Consider the following 17,607-nt stretch of genomic DNA (forward strand, 5'->3'; position numbering starts at 1 on the left):
TTAATTAAAGCCCCGAGGGCTCGCGCTGCCTCCAGTTCTGCTGCTGCCAACATTCTGTCGGGCGGCCCAGGAGACCTGTCTGCATCACTGCCACAAACAGGCTAATTCCAGCGCTAATCGCAGACGGCGCACGCTCCTCGCAGCCTGCAGGAAAATGTTCAATCGTGTATTTTCTTTGGTTACCATAATTCTTCTGTGTCTTTAATTAATTATTGCACCCCTGGGGGGGGGGGGGGGTGGAGTATTTTTTTAAACCGCTCTTTGCTAGCTGAATTCGGAGTAACTGAAGTAGGAGGGGCCTACTGCTGGAGTAGGAGGAGCTTATTTCTGGAGTGTACCTGACTTCACTTGTACTCTTTATTTTCAGGGTTCTCTGTCGTTATTTTTTATAGTGTTGTTTATTGTCCTGCATTGTCCCCTATATCCCCTTCCCTTTTTTGTAGCAGTTTTTCTATAGAGAAAGTGACACTCGACTTGTGGTTTGAGTGGTCAGCCAATAAAAATGCAACTTGACTCTGTATCATGCAACATTGATGTGACTCCCGACCTTGCGACCTCTGACCCTCCCCTCTCAAACAATAAAAGGAATCCCATTTCAGGGAACATCCCTCATGTTGCACTGCTGTGTCCAGTAGGGAAGTATTGGGGATGGAGCATTTAGATGCTGTCCCCACTTGAGTCTGTTTGAGTCCCTCCCAAAGCAAACTGTGCTGTAAATATGCATGCGCTGTAAAAACAGTGAACATCGTTTACAGCACGTTTTTATGGTGCCTGCTAGCTGTGTGTTAGCCTGCTGATTGGCTAGCGCCTGCCTGGCAGTGCAGGCAACTGCTCGGGACGTGAGAATGGTTTTCGGAGTTAAATTAGCCCTTTTGGCTGTTTTTGTTGGGCACTTAAGATGCAGTTGGAGAATCTTTGCCTTGTTATTTTACTACAGTTTGCCCTTATTTTCACGGCTCTTATATCCACTTTGCAATTTGCCGAGCCAACCGCGTGTTAAGGCATTCCAGATAAGATTGAAGTAAATAAGTAAGTGATGTGCCCCGAGATGGTGCTTTTCTAGGATTAGGCCGTGCTGGTGTGCAGAGGAGAGCGTGCAGCCTAAATGAGCTGGAAAAATGCTACATTCCCAGAGGGCCAAAACACCTGAAACACTGAAGCATCGACTTGCATCTTATTATTATTAACCATGTGCAGTGTGTGGGAGTTATCATTTGTCTGTTCTTGGCCAGTGTCCCTTCATGTACCATGACTAAGTCCTTACTAGAAAGAGCCTTATTAGAAGCCTCTTTAAAAGATTTGCTCTGGCAAAATAATTTATTTCTGCCAGTCCATCTTTTAGAGACTTGCGTGAAAGGTATCGGTGTTTTGCATGAAAGGTGCAGGTGTTCCTCATATTCCCCTCCTTCGGTCTCCTAATGAGTCAGAGGCGCTTAATCTCCGTCTCTCACCTCTTCTTAATCTATAATTGAATCCCGTCTCTCCCGAGAGACCTGCCCTTTTTAGCATGATGGCTTTTGCCCTCTCCTCCGCTTCCCCTGCTGCAGGGCGGGTGCTGGAACGCGCTTGGAGGCGCGGTGAAGGGCTGTAATGAGCCGGCGGCGTGGTAGCGCCGCGCAGCGCCGCGCTCTGTCTGAGGGTGAAAGGCAGGGTTCTGTGTGCCACGCGCGCAGATAGACAGAGAGCAGGCAGGCCGGCTGCCGTGCCAGGCTTCTGCTTATCTGGCTGGCTGCCGTGGTTCTGAGATCTGTTCCACAGGCCTACATCTCTCTACGTTTACACTTTTCTCCCCCCTGTTCTCTCCCCTTTCCCTGTGCCTCGCTTATAGTGTCATGGCTCTGTCATTAATTGAACATTGCCCACCCCACCACCTCCTCTCCATCCGCACAAACAATGTGACCTTGAGGGGTGTGTCGCTTTTGTGCGACAGGCATGAGCAAACAAAAGGAGCGTCTGTCCAGAAATATTCTTCCTTTCTTTCTGTGCTTTTGATGCAGATTGCATTTCCTCACCTCTTGGGAGATTTAGCTCTAATTAGAAAATGTAGTTAAAGGGTAGTGGACAAATGCTCTAATAGCCATTGCCTAAGTAACAACTCCATTTTACTTATCTCTTTATTTGAAAGGATGCTCCTGCATTTTGGGTTATTGGCTCGGTTCTGTGCCGCGCTCTGATGGTAATTATCCTGTGTTCCCTCTCAGGTGAAGGCCGTGAAGACCGGCTCGGTCTTCTGGACGATCGGCTGCTGCCTGTCTTACTTCTACATGGTGAGTTTCAGTCTCCGTGCTACAGCAGCGCTGCTGGGACTTCGCTCACACATCGCTTTGGCGATGAGCAGCACCGGTGTGCAGAAATGGCCCCATAAAAAAGATGGATGAACTGACACAAACTTCATTCTGTTCTGCTCCCCCGTTTTGTGTGCAAGGTGGCAGATTCTTAGGTGCAGCTGGCTGATTTGCCTCACTGTTAAACTTGGTATGATTGAGAATATGATTTTGTTTGCCAAACATGAGCTGTAGTTAGTGGCAACTCCTGTTTGGCTTGTGCTGAAATTTTAACGGGACAAAGTTTACCGAGTGTGCTTGGAGCAAATTCTGTGCAAGGAAAGGGAAGCACGTATTCTACCAGTCATACTGATAACTGATACCTCATTTCCGACTAAAAGAACATGTGAAAGTAAATAAATATACACACAGTCACACACATCTGCTGCATACACGTTCCAGGGGGAGAGAGCAGCGCTATGACTGGGACTGTTTTAGGACTGAGGAGATTTCCAGTCAATGGCTCCTTAATAATTAACCCTACCGCCCTGCTTTATCGGACTTATTGAGATGTGTGGCGCACGGTGGGCTATTCTTCTGTGAAATATGCCGGCTCTGCCCAGGCACTGAGCGTGCTGTTTGAGCCACTGAAATGAGCAGCAGCTACTGAAGGCCTCCTGGTGGTCGCTGTGTGAACTGCAGGTGCACAGCTGCCCTTGCAGTCCTGCCTCTCCGTATACAGCAGCAGATCATGAAGAGTGCTCTTTAGCACCGATTCAACAGGCAGTAATGTGTGCCTCTCCCAGGTTACATGTGACATCCAAGGTTAATAAAAGAGTGTTTAGTTTTATACAACAGTCTCCGGAGACTAACTATTCAGGAATAACGTGCCTAACAAGTGCCAGTTGACAAGGGATAAATGTTCTGGCAAGTATGAACCTAGAGTTGGGAAAAATAAAATGAATTTATGAGCTTGTGAATATGTGGCACTGGGATGCTCCAAACATATTTTTAAATCCAGTGACGGAGTCAGCAGGGCAGGCTTAAAATATACAGGGAGAGATTATGCTTTTTGTTGAATTGAATAATAGGAGGTTTTGGGGGGAACACACTGAAAAGCCTATTGATGTAGAGGCTGTGAATTGGGGGGGTAAGTGAGTAGGCAACTTCAGCAGTCTCGATTTCTTGAAGTGCTTCCTTGCCACAGAACCATGGAGTCAATTTCCCCGCTGGAAAGCGAGTGTGAATTGGAGCCATTTCTGGGGTTGTGGTTCAGTTACAAAGAAGATAATTTGCAAAGCCACTCCGGGCTTTGCAGATAAAACCAGCCTAGCAAAATAAGGAGAAATGCCTTTTTGTTGTTGTTTTTTTATCTTTTCATGCTTCACATTTTGAGGTTTTCTTTGAAATGAACTGACAAACAATTGCTTCTCTTTTCACCGATTAGACATGACCAGCCTTGTAAGCCCTGGATCATATAGCTGGAGTGACTGAAGTATTGTTATGTTGTATAAACATTGTCCCGTGTACATGAGGACGAGATTTTTCCAGTTCTGTTAAACTGTGGTAGGTGTCGGCGGCTGTGGTTGGCCTATATTCAGCGGCAGCTGCTCAGGCTGACCTGTGTGCGTCGTCTCTGTTGTAGGTGTCAGCATGGGGAGGCTACGTCTTCATCATCAACCTCATCCCCCTCCACGTCTTTGTGCTTCTGCTCATGCAGCGCTACAGCAGGAGAGTCTACATCGGTGAGTGTGTTCGCGTATGTGCATGTGTGTAAGTGCACGTGTGCGTGCGTGTAAGTGCACGTGTGTGTGCGTGTATGTGTGCGTGTGTGTGCGTGTGTGTACATGTATGTGTGAACTGCGTCTGTAGACATTGACTTATTGGTTTTCCACAGAAGCGCTGTCTCTCCCTGTCCCTCCTCTCTGGTGTTTCTCCGGTGCTCTGTAAGTGTGATTGAGTGAGCTCTGTTCTGCTCTGAGGGACGGTAATGAGCAGGTTTAAGAAGGTGCAGCGTTGCATAATAGCAAGGAGCGGGGAAGTCCATGTGTGTCCTCGCTCGCAGCACGTTTGAGGGAAATGTAAAAACTGAAGTACAGAACTATAAATAGTTAGTAATAAAAGTCTCCCTCTATGAGCCCCCTTAAATGCCTGTCATTAGTTGAGCTGCTTTTTCATCCCTGTTAGCTGCAGCTGCACAGAATGAATCTCTCCCATCAGTAGCCCTGATGCTTGTGGTAATGAAAGCCCAGAGACTGGAAGGGGGCCATTTCTCCTGCTCGAAATATTTGCCAGTTCAGCTTCTCAATGAAGTAATAGACCATGGTTTCTACAATGGGTCTTTAAATGGATGGCATAACGATGAAGAGTAAAACATTTTGAATTAGCTGCCCGGTGTTTGTTCAGTCCTGCTCGCTTTAAAGGGATGGGGGTGGTACAGAGCTCTGCAGTGTTAATTCCATTTAGGGTTTTATTAGATACTGAATTTCATTTAACTTGTGCTGAAGGAGCAGTCGGAGAAGGCTGCTTGATTAATGCATCATATTAGGGCCTCCCGGCCCTGTTCTAGAGAAACCCCGTACCGTAGCCCTGCTCTCCACCTCCCTGCCCAGGCCATCAATCACTGGACGCCGCCCACCAGCTTGAGCACACTAATTGATTAGATTCAATGTGATCGGGGGCTTGGGTTGGAGCCCGGCAGTTTGTGACCACCTTCTACCTCATAGTAACGGTGGTCACAGAGTAGCTCAAACTGTGCTGGGTTTGCATCCCCTTACTGTGCTGGGGTTGAATCCCCTTACTGTGCTGGGTTTGCATCCCCTTACTGTGCTGGGTTTGAATCCCCTTACTGTGTTGGATTTGAATCCTCTTACTGTGCTGGGTCTGAATCCCCTTACTGTGCTGGGTTTGGCCCTCCTACCGTGTTGGGTTTGAATCCTCTGTTGATGTGACTTGGAGTCTAATGGTAGAAATGAGTTTGAATACATGCAGAATACAGGAATGGTATTTTAGCCTGAACTGGAATGAGGACATTGACCGACCTGCTTAGACAAGTATTTAAAATGCCCTTCATCGTACACAAAAGATGTCTAGGCTATTCAAAATCATACTCTAAAACTGAAATGGTAAAAAAAAAAGCAAAGTACAGACAGCAAAGTATCCTGTAAATCTGCTGGTAAAATTGACAGTGCAAGTACAGAAGTGAATATTAATATGCAGGTCAGAAGAGCAAGGAAACACATCTAGGCCTTAAGATTGCCTCATGGCATTTCCTTGAACCAGGAAAGGGTCGTTCTGTGAATTGAGGGTGGGGAAAGGGGCCAGATATATTCTGTCTTTTTAGTTCTTATTGCTAAGCACCTAGCAGCTACATTCTGTACCAGCTGGAGACTTTTCAAGGCTGTATTAGTGCAGCCAGACAGCAAGGCATTACAGCTGCCCAGCCGAGAGGTTATAAAAGCACAAACCATTTCTTTGGCACGATGGAGTGGGGGATATCTACCTCAATTTAGGTTTATTTATCAGGGCCTGGAAGGAGAGATCCGAGGTCATACCAGGGTTTTAACAACTGCGTCAGGTGTGACAGTGAAGCCATCTAAATTTAAAGGAAAATAAGAATTCATCTCAGCGGAGGACTACCAATATGGGTAACCAATTTTGGGAATTCAGGCCTATGTCTTTTAGACAGGCCTCTATTTTATCAAGCTGGACATCTAACAGTGGTGCTGTAGTTCAGTCAGGCACTTATTCACTACCAGTGAGGTGTGGCTCATGGTCTTTACATTTTTTTAAACTAGACACAAACACACACACACACACATATAGATGCTCATGCTAACCAATATGTATGCATGTATAAGTTTTTACAAATCAGATCTCACTGTTCTGATCTAATATGTCTCCCAGGGTTCTATCTGTACTCAGCCAAAATTTAATAAACCAATAACTGAGCTTTGTGCAAGAATTTGGTTCCCCTCTGAATCTGATTTGGTGAGAGTAAGTGGACTTCTGCAGTGGATCATGTGGGTTGCGAACTGACATTACTGAAACTTACTCATTTACTGAAGCTTGTTCATTAACCGCAACTTCTGATTACTTCAATTATTGTAGCTTCTTTAATTACTGAAGCTTCTTCAGTTAACATTCAGTTCATACCTACACAAACAGGAGAATGGGCACCATATAATGGCACCTTGTCACACATAGTTGTGGGGATAATAGTGTTTTTCTTACCATTTCACAACTCATTTTTCCCATCTTTTCTTCTTCAGACCTTTCAGACTGTATTAGGTGCTGTGCTGCGTTCAGTAAGTCTCATGACATCCCAGACAGGTTGTAGTGAAACAGAATCACACTGAATGAAAATTCAACAGAAGTGCATCCAGTATTCATTCACATATAGCCTTTTTAACAAAGAATTCTATGCAGCATGAGAGGCCGGTGAGGTCCCTTATGACAGATTTTTCACATTTATGTTATGTATTTTTGGCCGATGCTCTTGTCCGTCATAAACCAACTGGACTAATACGACTCATAACATTAAAGGCACCACGGCAGAATAATTGGTAATAATGAATTGAATTTATATAGTCATATATTTTTATATCATCTCCAAGCGTTTTACGGTGAGTTGGGGAGCTTGACCCATCCAGCACTAATGTGTAGCCCCCATCTGGGTGGTGCGCAGCAGCCATTTTGTCCCCGACTGCTCGCTACATATCAGCTCTGCAGCAGAGGGAGGTATTATTGAGGCAGTTAAACTGGAAGATCATTATGTGGCACGATGAGGGAACCAGGGTGAGGATGATAAGTATGTAATGTGCAGGCTAAGGCTAAGTACGTAATATGCAGGACTAAGAAAATGACATAAACCTCAATGGAGATGGGTAAGTATGACTGAAGCAGGAAGCAGAGGAGAGAAAAATAATTATTAGGGAGTTCAGGTATGTAGATGAGCAGCGCAGGAGAAATAGAGGTGCCTGTGTGCAATAAGGAAAACCCTGGAAGAATAAGGCTATAGCAGCATAGCTAGATGAGCTAGAATTAAAGGGTCAGCAGTCATGACGGGAAGCCCTGAGACAAGAACATGTCTGGATCAACTTAACGCAGAGATAACATGCATGATCTAGAAACAGCACCGACAGCTCAAGTTTACCTGGGATTGGCTTACCTCAGCCACCCAACCCTGTTCCTGAACCGTAGGATTGGCTAGAAAAGTAAGCTGAGATTTAAATATAGTCTGCACTCAGAACATGGACTGGCAGATTGTTCCATGGGACAGAAACACATCAGGAGAAGGCTCTGCAACCTGTATATCCATGCAGAGGCCAATAAGTGAAGCTGGTAGTCTTTCAGATGATATCCTATCCCATGAGTCATTGGGGGAACTGTCGAGGGGATGTGGAGAATGGGAAAAGTAGGCGAGGGGCTGAATGAGCTCTTAGTCCTGAGGAGACACAGACAGGACTTCAGAGATGGGTCTATGGCACATTACTGTGCCAGATGTGCAGGGGGCTCTCAGTAATGGCGTCAGATCAAACCCAGTGACAGAGAGTGTGCTGTGCCATGCCCCCAGCCCCCACCCCCCCTCACTACAGACCGCCTGGCACAGCCCCCCCGCCCTTCTGCACTTTTCAGGCTCCTGCCTGTGCGTCTTTCAGATGCCCTGTGTTTAAAGCATCCCACTAATTAGTCCCCACGCCCCTCCTTTCTGCAGGAGCTCTTTATTTGGCAGTGCCCCCATTGGCTGCTAGTTCAGCTGCAGCAGGCGAGTTCATCAAGTGCAGAAAGGCCCTGGAGTTTCACAGTGGATCAAAGTGTGGAACTTTATCTGTTCTTTATTTCCTGTGTTCCTTCAGATGTGCTCTGATCCCCCCTCTGAAAGCAGAGAGGATGCAGCTTGGCATGTTTAGTGCAGAGGGTTAGGGTAGGTCTGTAGGTTAGGGTTTGGGTTTCAGGTTAGGGTGTGCACTGGTAACTTCAGGCCCTTGACAAGTTACACAGGGCCAAGGAAGATTGTGCTACACATGAATGACCTCATCTGTTTTTATCCCAATGTGTGTAGTTTGTAATATTTGATTTCAATTTAAATTCCCCATTCTTTCTGTTCTGTTTTTCATTTTGGAAGTACGAGTTGGTTAAACAATATAAGGACCTTTAACTCTCCCTCATTCCGCCCCTTTCTTTCTCCAGCCTACAGCACTTTCTACATCGTGGGCCTGGTACTCTCCATGCAGATCCCTTTTGTGGGCTTCCAGCCAATCAGAACCAGCGAACACATGGCAGCAGCAGGTACAGTTGCTCTGAAGTTTATCCTGTTTATGGAGTTAAACTGAGCTTCTCCACAACAGCAGTTGCCCTTTGGGCATTTCAGCTTTAATGTTCAATGTGTATATTCAATGTGTAATCTGCCTCCACTTTCAAAATCCTCCCAAGTGGCTGAGTAAATCTGTACTGTAACAGTTGTGTGTTTAGTAAAATGGCTGCCTAACTGTTGCCTCTGTACAGGTGTGTTTGCCCTGCTCCAGGCCTATGCTTTCCTGCAGTACCTGAAGGACCGGCTCACCAGGCAGGAGTTTCAGACCCTCTTCTTCCTTGGAGTGTCGCTGGCTGCTGGCGTAGTCTTCCTCACCGTCATATACCTGACTTACACAGGTCAGTCCGCACCTTCTCACATAAAAGTATAGTTATCTCTTCCGTACTATGCCTGGTAAAGCCTTACTGTCCTGGCGTGGCCTGGCCAGTAGGTCTCCATGGCAGGTGAAGGATGGACAGCGCGTCCCTGGACTGCAGTCTCTCGCTACTGTCGCAGTGCTCTCACACCAGCCCCCGGTTCTCCGTCTCAGCCAACCTCTCGCCGGCAAGGTGCTGAAGCTCATTAGCGAATGCAGCCATGTTCTGCTGCAGCTTTGAAGCTGGTTTCATGAGCGCTGAAAGTCTTTGATGTAACCGTGCTCAGATTTACACGTGGGGCACCAGGGAGAGCCCAGATTCAGACCACAGCAGCTCCCAGCTCTCTCTGTCTGCCTGTGTTCCGGAGAGCCTATCTATCACCCTGGACCTGCCAGGACAGTGTTATTTTCTGAAGGCTGGAGTGAGACGCTGTTCTTCCTTCATGCGTAGAATAACTCTGTAGTCATTAATCACTCCATACCAACAGTGCTTTAGTGTGATGGGCCTGAAACCTCATTAATGGATTCTAAGTGCTTTTTCTTTAACCTTTTTTCATGCTGCCTAGATAAGCCCAGTGAGGGAAAATGTTCATTTCCAGAAATGTATTACTTTAGCTTAAAGAGGTGAATGGAAAATAACACGCCAAAATGCATTGAGCTGGACAAAAGGACTGTGAAAGAGCATTGAGTTGTGTTTCAGCAGTGTATCGGTTTATTTTTGTGGGCATGTATACATCTGCATATTAATGCAGTTACTGCACTTGTAACCAGGGGTTTGCATGTTCAGATCCTAGGTGGCACAGTACCTTTTTGCCCTTTAACTGATAACAGTTTCTAACCTTGTAACAATGTGTAACAATGCAGTAATGGGTGTACTATGCACCTGATGAGTGTTAACGGTTAACAGTGCTCTAACTGTGTGCTCATGCTGCTTTGTGTTTTATGTAGGTTACATCGCCCCCTGGAGTGGCCGGTTCTACTCGCTGTGGGACACTGGGTAAGACTGCATCTAGTTAATGCTCACTAAAATTCTGTAGCACAGAGATCTTCATCCAGGGGCTCATGTGGATGTAGAGGGAATTTGAGATAAAGCTGAGTAGTCCTGGAATATATTGGAAATTTGTTTACCTTGTGTTTTTATCTGTATAATGTATTTGAAATGTGGGAACTCAGTTCCTCAGAGGTTCCTTTTTAATATTATCTCTGCCTCTCCGTGCCCTAGATACGCCAAGATCCACATTCCCATCATTGCCTCGGTGTCGGAGCACCAGCCCACCACCTGGGTCTCTTTTTTCTTTGACCTCCACATCCTCGTCTGCACCTTCCCAGCAGGCCTCTGGTTCTGCATCAAGAACGTCAACGACGAGCGCGTTTTCGGTGAGCGATCCATCACGGGGTCACGGCTAAGGGCAGCGGGGGTGCGGCTGTGGGAAGACCGCTCCAGCACTTGGGGACAACTTCAGTAAAGGCCATTTTAGTCCACGATAAAGCAGTTAAACTGCCTCACCGACATTAAATTACTCTAAAAACCCCTTAAAGGCACTTTACAGGTGTGATTCTGTCTGTTTTAGTGCAGTTGCTGCTCTTCGCTTTAATGGAGATTTCAGGTAATGGCTGCTTAGCACTGTTTGGTTAGTGCAGCTTTGCTGTGTTATTTTCCCTTTATCTGGAGTGCAGTCATTGTTGTGGTTGAATTTGCGCTCAAAGGTTGTGGTGAATGATCTGTCATTAGATGTGTATTTGAAATGCAAGGCGGAATCTACCTTTTGTCCGCTTCTAAGTAAATGGGCTGGTAGTAATTTACCGTGCGGATGTTGGTGAAAAGCTTTTAAAGAACAATTTATATGTTTTTGTATCTCGGCGTGCTACATAGCGATAGCGGCGTAACCCCTTCTGTTTTATCGACTCTTGTGAAGAGAAATAGTTGCACGTTTTCATTCCTCACCCGTCTAAATCAGGAGGAATGTCTGGTCATTCATCAGTATTTAATTAACCCAGCAGCACATCACAGGCCTGATTCGGCTTCTGCCCACGTCTTTGTAATAGGGAGGCGAAGCGGCCTTTGTCCACACTGTGTGTGGGTACGGTGTAGCAGAGAAAGTCACTAAGTCAGTAAGATGATTTCAAAGGATGACCTCATTTCACATTTGGGGTGTCCTTGGTCTCCATTCATAAATATATTTCGTTAAATTTTTGAAAGGCGTGCTTGCCTAACCAGGCTGTATGTACATATAAAAAGACATACAAAGCTGTGTGGTTTTAGTGTAATGGTTCATTTATCAAACTTGAAGTGGATAAGGCCCTCGGAGTGCTGGGTTTGTCTCTAGCAGGGCGTTTCTGACTGCTCTGGGTCTTTATTGACTGTACAATAATGATGCCATTATTACTGGGTCCTGTTGAGTACGTGTCCCTGCTTTATACAACTGAGGTGAGGAAGTAAGGACATTCTCCGGACCCTGCAAGCAGATTTAAGGGCAGTTAAATGACTTTATTGAGAAGTAAAAACCATGTCAGCAGAGTACTCTCACATCAAAGTGCAATTCAGCAGGTCACCTTCCATTAATCCAAAATAAATGTTTCGGAGAACGTCCGCGCCAGATGGAACGAGGTAAACTTCTGCACGCCGTTAATGAGAGAACTCATTAACTGACACCCTTGAAGGGTTTTTGTGTCACTGCCTGTTTTGGGCATAATGATGACATTGTGGGGGGAAAGTTTGTTTTGTTCAATAGCAATAAAAAGGGTCCTGTCACACGGGAGTGGGATGATAGCGGCTCTGGCTTTGTTTCAGGAGGCCAGCGAGCCGTTCAGTGACTCTCCTTCATCACAAGTGCATTAGAGTAGTCCTTCAGGATGATGGGTTTTCTCAAGGTTCAGTGCTCCCTGACACCCTAAGCTGAGCAGGACAGTGGTCTGTCATTGTTCCTGCTGTCGTATTAATAATGGCAGAATGAGGCCTAACGAACGGCATAAAGTTCTTTCTGAACCCGAGGGGTGATCCAGGGTCAGCCTACCCAGCCCTGGTGCTGCCCGTGCGAATGGCGGATTCTGATCCAGGATCAGTGCTTTGCAGCGCTAACCTCCCCTGTGCTCCCCCCGCAGTGGCGCTGTACGCCATCAGCGCGGTCTACTTCGCGGGCGTGATGGTGCGGCTCATGCTGACGCTGACGCCCGTCGTGTGCATGCTGTCGGCCATCGCCTTCTCCAACGTCTTCCAGCACTACCTGGGCGACGACCAGAAGAGGGAGAACCCGCCCGCTGAGGACAGCAGCGACGAGGACGACAAGAGGAACTCTGGAAACCTCTACGATAAGGTGAGGGGTTAGGCGTGGTTGCTATGACAGGGTGAGGGGTTAGGCGTGGTCACTATGAGAGAGTGAGAGGTTAGGCGTGGTCACTATGAAAGAGTGAGAGGTTAGGCATGGTTACTATGATGGGGTGAGGGGTTAAGTGTGGTCACTATGAGAGAGTGAGAGGTTAGGCGTGGTCACTATGAGAGAGTGAGAGGTTAGGCATGGTTACTATGATGGGGTGAGGGGTTAGGCGTGGTCACTATGAGAGAGTGAGAGGTTAGGCGTGGTCACTATGAGAGAGTGAGAGGTTAGGCGTGGTCACTAAGAGAGAGTGAGAGGTTAGGCATGGTTACTATGATGGGGTGAGGGGTTAGGCGTGGTCACTATGACAGGGTGAGGGGTTAGGCGTGGTCACTATGAGAGAGTGAGAGGTTAGGCGTGGTCACTATGAGAGAGTGAGAGGTTAGGCATGGTTACTATGATGGTGTGAGGGGTTAAGTGTGGTCACTATGAGAGAGTGAGAGGTTAGGCATGGTTACTATGATGGTGTGAGGGGTTAAGTGTGGTCACTATGAGAGAGTGAGAGGTTAGGCATGGTTACTATGATGGGGTGAGGGGTTAAGTGTGGTCACTATGAGAGTGAGAGGTTAGGCATGGTTGCTACGACAGGGTAAAGGGATGGGTGTGGTCATTATGACCTAGCAGGCATACAAGTGTGCAACTTCAGTACTGTATTTCTTTTTCTCTTTCATACATGTCTTAGTATCCCCCCGCCCGCCCCTTTTCCGAAGTCCAGCCTCGGTGCATGCTCATACACCCCTAACCCCCTCCAGTGTTGCTTAAAGCAGGGTGTGTCTCCCCCTGCAGGCGGGGAAGGTTCGGAAGCACGTTTCTGAGCAGGAGAAGACAGAGGAGGGTCTGGGGCCCAACATTAAGAGCATCGTCACCATGCTGATGCTCATGCTGCTCATGATGTTCGCTGTGCACTGCACCTGGGTCACCAGCAACGCCTACTCCAGCCCCAGCGTAGTGCTGGCCTCCTACAACCACGATGGGTAAGAGACATAAATACATGCATACACACACACACACACGCACACACCTTCCCTTTTTTGTCAGGGTGTGTGTTATGGAGCTGATTGTGTGTGGTTGCTCTTCTCCAGAACACGCAACATCCTTGATGACTTCCGCGAGGCGTACTACTGGCTCCGGCAGAACACAGGCGAGCACGCGCGTGTCATGTCCTGGTGGGACTACGGCTATCAGATTGCCGGCATGGCCAACAGGACAACACTGGTGGACAACAACACCTGGAACAACAGCCACATCGCACTGGTGAGACACATGGGCACCAGAAACTCCTCATTTCAAACGCAAATTTGTCCTTTAAACACTGCACCTGCTCTTTTAAACTTTACAGTCAAACTTTACAGTTTTTAAACTTTACTGTGCTAGAGGAAATTCAGATAGAAGGAGGAGAGCTAAAGAGGGTCAGGGGAGCCATGATAGACTTTGAAGAGGTGGGTCTTCAGTCTGCATCAGAAGGGCAGGGTTTCTGACTGCAGTGGGAACCTCATTTTACCACCAGGTGGCCAGAACAGATGCTGTGGGACACATTGACCTGCCTAGAAGTTGCAGAGGGCCCTTTAGTTGCCCAGTTGGCTAGCACCAATTTTTGGAATTTGACACAGGCCAGTGGAGGAAGATGAGCAGGGCAGTGCCATGGCTGAGCCTCATTGCTCTACAGATGAGCTTCAGCAGACTGGATGAGAACACTGAAGCATCTCCTTTAACCACCATGTGCTTTTATGTTTAACAAATCTAAAATCTATGCTCTGTAGTGTCAGGAGAGTAGCCTGGCTCTAGCTGAGGGGAAAGCCCTCTCTGCTCTCGTAATATCTGCTGTGTCCAGCAGACTGTAAAACATCATTTTTTTTATTCCAGCATTAAGCTGAGCTCGCCTGCTGCCATGACTGTCTGCAGTGTGAAAACCGCATAATGCCGGGCTTGCTTCCCCGAAGCCCTGTACCTTTGACATTTGCTAAAATGCCAGTAACATTTACCCTGAGATTAAAACAGCTCGGCGAAAGGTTTAAGCAATATGAGCTGGCTGCCATGGCTCCTGGCAGCTATTCTGGCCCTGATGTGCACAGTGGGGCTGTGAAACTAGTTTTCATTTACACAATTCACTGGAGACTCTTACCTGTAAAAAAAAAAAAAATAATAAATAATAATTTTCTGAAGGTTTGGATTAGAGTAGAACAACTCTGATTTGTTTATTATTTTGACAAAGTATTTACTGTTCCAGGGGCTGCTGTTTACTAAGCTCACAGGGTACGTTTCTTCTCCCTGTCTCTCTCAGGTGGGTAAGGCCATGTCGTCCAATGAGAGCGCAGCCTATGAGATCATGAAGAGCCTGGACGTGGACTATGTGCTTATTATCTTCGGGGGGGTGATTGGTTACTCCGGCGACGACATTAACAAGTTCCTGTGGATGGTGCGGATAGCAGAGGGGGAGCACCCCAAGGACATCCGAGTGAGAAGCCCCGCCCTCTTATACATTGCGGCTTTTACCCCTGGGCAGTGCAGGGATTTGCTGGCATACACCACGCTTAGCAATCAGTGGGCTTGGAGTTAATCCGTGTGTCTTCTGCCTCTCTGCTTCCAGGAAAGCGACTACTTCACTCCACAGGGAGAGTTTAGAGTGGACAAGGCCGGCTCCCCGACTCTGCTCAACTGCCTCATGTATAAGATGTCCTACTACCGCTTTGGTGAAATGCAGGTGAGCTCCTGCCCCTGTCCCGTTGGCAGCTTGCCACTGTACCACACTTATCATCTTCTGTTACAGCAAATCTGCTGGCTGTGCTCACACAGGCCCTGCTCTGCAGGAGCTGCTCTGCAGGGTTCATCTCCCTGACATTGTAACAGAGCTGTACCTGTGGTAGAAGCTGGCTGCTGTTTAAGCTCCAGGGTGTGGCGGCTCTTGTAGACTCATGACATGCAGGCAATTATGGCCATTAATATGGACTTAGTCCACCTTTTGCTGCTACAACAACCTCCACTCTTCTGGGAAGGCTTTATACTAGATGTTGGAGCGTTGCTGCAGGGATTTGCTTCCATTCAGCCGGAAGGGCATTGGTGATTGGGCGATTAGGCCTGGCTCTCAGTTGGTCTCCAGTCGATCCCAAAGGTGTTGGATTGGGTTGAGGTCAGGGCTTTGTGCAGGCCAGTCAAGTTCTTCCACACTGATCTCGACAAAACTGTTTTTATATGGACCTCGCTGTGTGCCTGGGGGCATTGTCATGCTGAAACAGGAAAGGGCTTTCCCCCAAACTGTTGTCACAAAGTTGGAAGCACAGAATCGTCTAGAATGGATGGTAGATCTCCAGGAACTAAAGTATCTAGCTCATGAAAAACAGCCCCAGACCAAGGGGTGTCCACATACTTTTGGTCATGTAGTGTATGTACTGCATGTCTATAGGAAGCATTAAAGACTGGGCCTTTTAATCACATGGATTTACAGTGAAGTTGGAGACTGCAGTAACCTCAATATTCCATCACACTGTTAATGTTACAAAGAAAGTTAATGCTAATGACTGGAGTGATTGGTTCTGAATCTATATTCTGAACATAGTTTGGTTTGGTTTTGTGGCAGTGCTTTGGGCGGCAGTAAAGGTTGTAGTGCAGGTGTTTTTCAGGGATATTCCTGTAGTAATTGTTTGAATGGATTTTTAAATGTCAATTGAAATGAGAGCTGGATGTAGCACTGAAAGTGTGTAAGTTCATAAAAATGCTCTTAGGCTTTGGTCTGTATGTCTTATTTTTATTTGTTTTGTTTTATACTAATGAAGTTATTTGAATTTTTTTATAAAGGTTGTAGGCAGAAAGTGTGTATGGATGATATCCTATTCTGATCTCCATCACTCTGCTCTCTTTTGCATTGTATTTTTAAAAATTGAACAAAATTCTGTTTTTAAGAAACCATGGAAGTGTACATTATGTTTAACTGGGAGCCTAATTAATAATACTGGATGTTTCATTTTTAAATGTCTTCCAGTTAATAGGCTACATAATCCAGAAATAAAATGGCTCCAGATAGAAAGGGTATGAGCTTAGCCATTGTTTTTGCCCTCCCTCAATAATACTGTTGATTGTGATGATTTGGCTCAGGATAATTGAATGTCATAATCATGGCAGCCCTAGAGATGGGTGTACTCCATGCACATTCTCCTGTGCACTGATGCCCTCCCCCAACCGTTCCTCATAGCTGGACTTCCGGACGCCGCCCGGATTCGATCGGACCCGAAACGCGGAGATTGGGAACAAGGACATCCATTTCCGGCACCTGGAGGAGGCCTTCACCTCCGAGCACTGGCTGGTGCGCATCTACAAGGTGAAGAAGCTGGAGAACCGCCTGGCCCTGGACCACAAGCCCCGCGTCTCCAACATCGTCCCCAAACACAAGTACACCTCCAAAAAGGTACGGCGTCCTTCTCCCTCTCCATCCCCATCTCTCGGTCCCCATCTCCTCCCTCGCTCTCTCTCCTCCTCCCATGTCCCCTCAGGGACTGTTCAGGAGGCACTGAGTAATACGTCAAGCGTCGCTTTTTGAAGTTGACTGAGGATGTAATTGAGTGCTGCTGAAAATGGAGGCTGAATTAGCATATTTCCGTTCATTTGTAAAATTGAAAGGTATTATCAGCACTGCCTTCAGGTCGGGTCTTCGCTTCAGCGGCGTGTTTTTAATAACGGTCATTTCCTTTTGCTCTCTAATGTTTTCGCGAGAGACGATTTAAATGAGTGTTTTAGTGTAAATTCAGAAGATGGTGAATGTCCTGGAAGAGAATGTCATTTTTTTCTCTCTTTTTCTCAATTCAGACTGCGAAGAGGAAGCGTGGATATATTAAGAATAAACTGGTCCTAAAGAAAGGAAAGAAGCTCAACAAGAAGTCCGTTTAATTGTTAACAAAGACGGGGGAAGTTGAAATGCAAAAAAAAAAAAAAAAAAAAAACTGAGGGGGAGGGGGGACAGAAAGGAAAATGCAACGAGAAAAATTTGAAGAATAAATCAAACACCAATTAAGAACAAACCGCCTACATTTAGATTGTCAGGAAAGCCCCCTGATGGTCTTTGCCTTGGTCATGTGACCTGTGGTCTTTTGACGGCCCCAGTAAGGACGGGGCAGCCGTGTCCTGTTCTGCTCCTCAGCCAGCTCCCCGTGTGGGGTGGGTGGGGGAGCTCTCTAGGTTTTAAGGCCTTTGTCTTGCTCTTTACTGTTTTTGTACTTGAATGTTGGCAAGGCAAGAACACTGCTCCACCGAGAGCTGGCAGCAGGTATTTTTGTGGTACATATATTATCATCCTGTAACAACTCGGCA

General features: G+C 46.7%; 1 protein-coding gene across 1 annotated transcript in view; it reads left to right on the top strand.

Moving 5' to 3' along the window:
• Positions 1-17,269, top strand: part of stt3b (STT3 oligosaccharyltransferase complex catalytic subunit B) — a 61,310-nt gene extending 44,041 nt beyond the window's left edge. The window contains exons 4-16 of the mRNA XM_035382169.1: positions 2,202-2,267; positions 3,910-4,009; positions 8,457-8,555; positions 8,772-8,918; positions 9,884-9,932; positions 10,158-10,312; positions 12,038-12,249; positions 13,096-13,283; positions 13,392-13,563; positions 14,591-14,764; positions 14,897-15,010; positions 16,496-16,708; positions 17,107-17,269. Coding sequence (XP_035238060.1) covers positions 2,202-2,267; positions 3,910-4,009; positions 8,457-8,555; positions 8,772-8,918; positions 9,884-9,932; positions 10,158-10,312; positions 12,038-12,249; positions 13,096-13,283; positions 13,392-13,563; positions 14,591-14,764; positions 14,897-15,010; positions 16,496-16,708; positions 17,107-17,187 — 1,770 coding nt within the window. The 3' untranslated portion in view covers positions 17,188-17,269. The remainder of the gene's footprint in view (positions 1-2,201; positions 2,268-3,909; positions 4,010-8,456; positions 8,556-8,771; positions 8,919-9,883; positions 9,933-10,157; positions 10,313-12,037; positions 12,250-13,095; positions 13,284-13,391; positions 13,564-14,590; positions 14,765-14,896; positions 15,011-16,495; positions 16,709-17,106) is intronic.
• The last annotated feature ends 338 nt before the right edge of the window (positions 17,270-17,607 follow it).

Source organism: Anguilla anguilla, chromosome 1, assembly GCF_013347855.1.
Source record: "Anguilla anguilla isolate fAngAng1 chromosome 1, fAngAng1.pri, whole genome shotgun sequence".
Taxonomy (NCBI): Eukaryota; Metazoa; Chordata; class Actinopteri; order Anguilliformes; family Anguillidae; genus Anguilla; species Anguilla anguilla.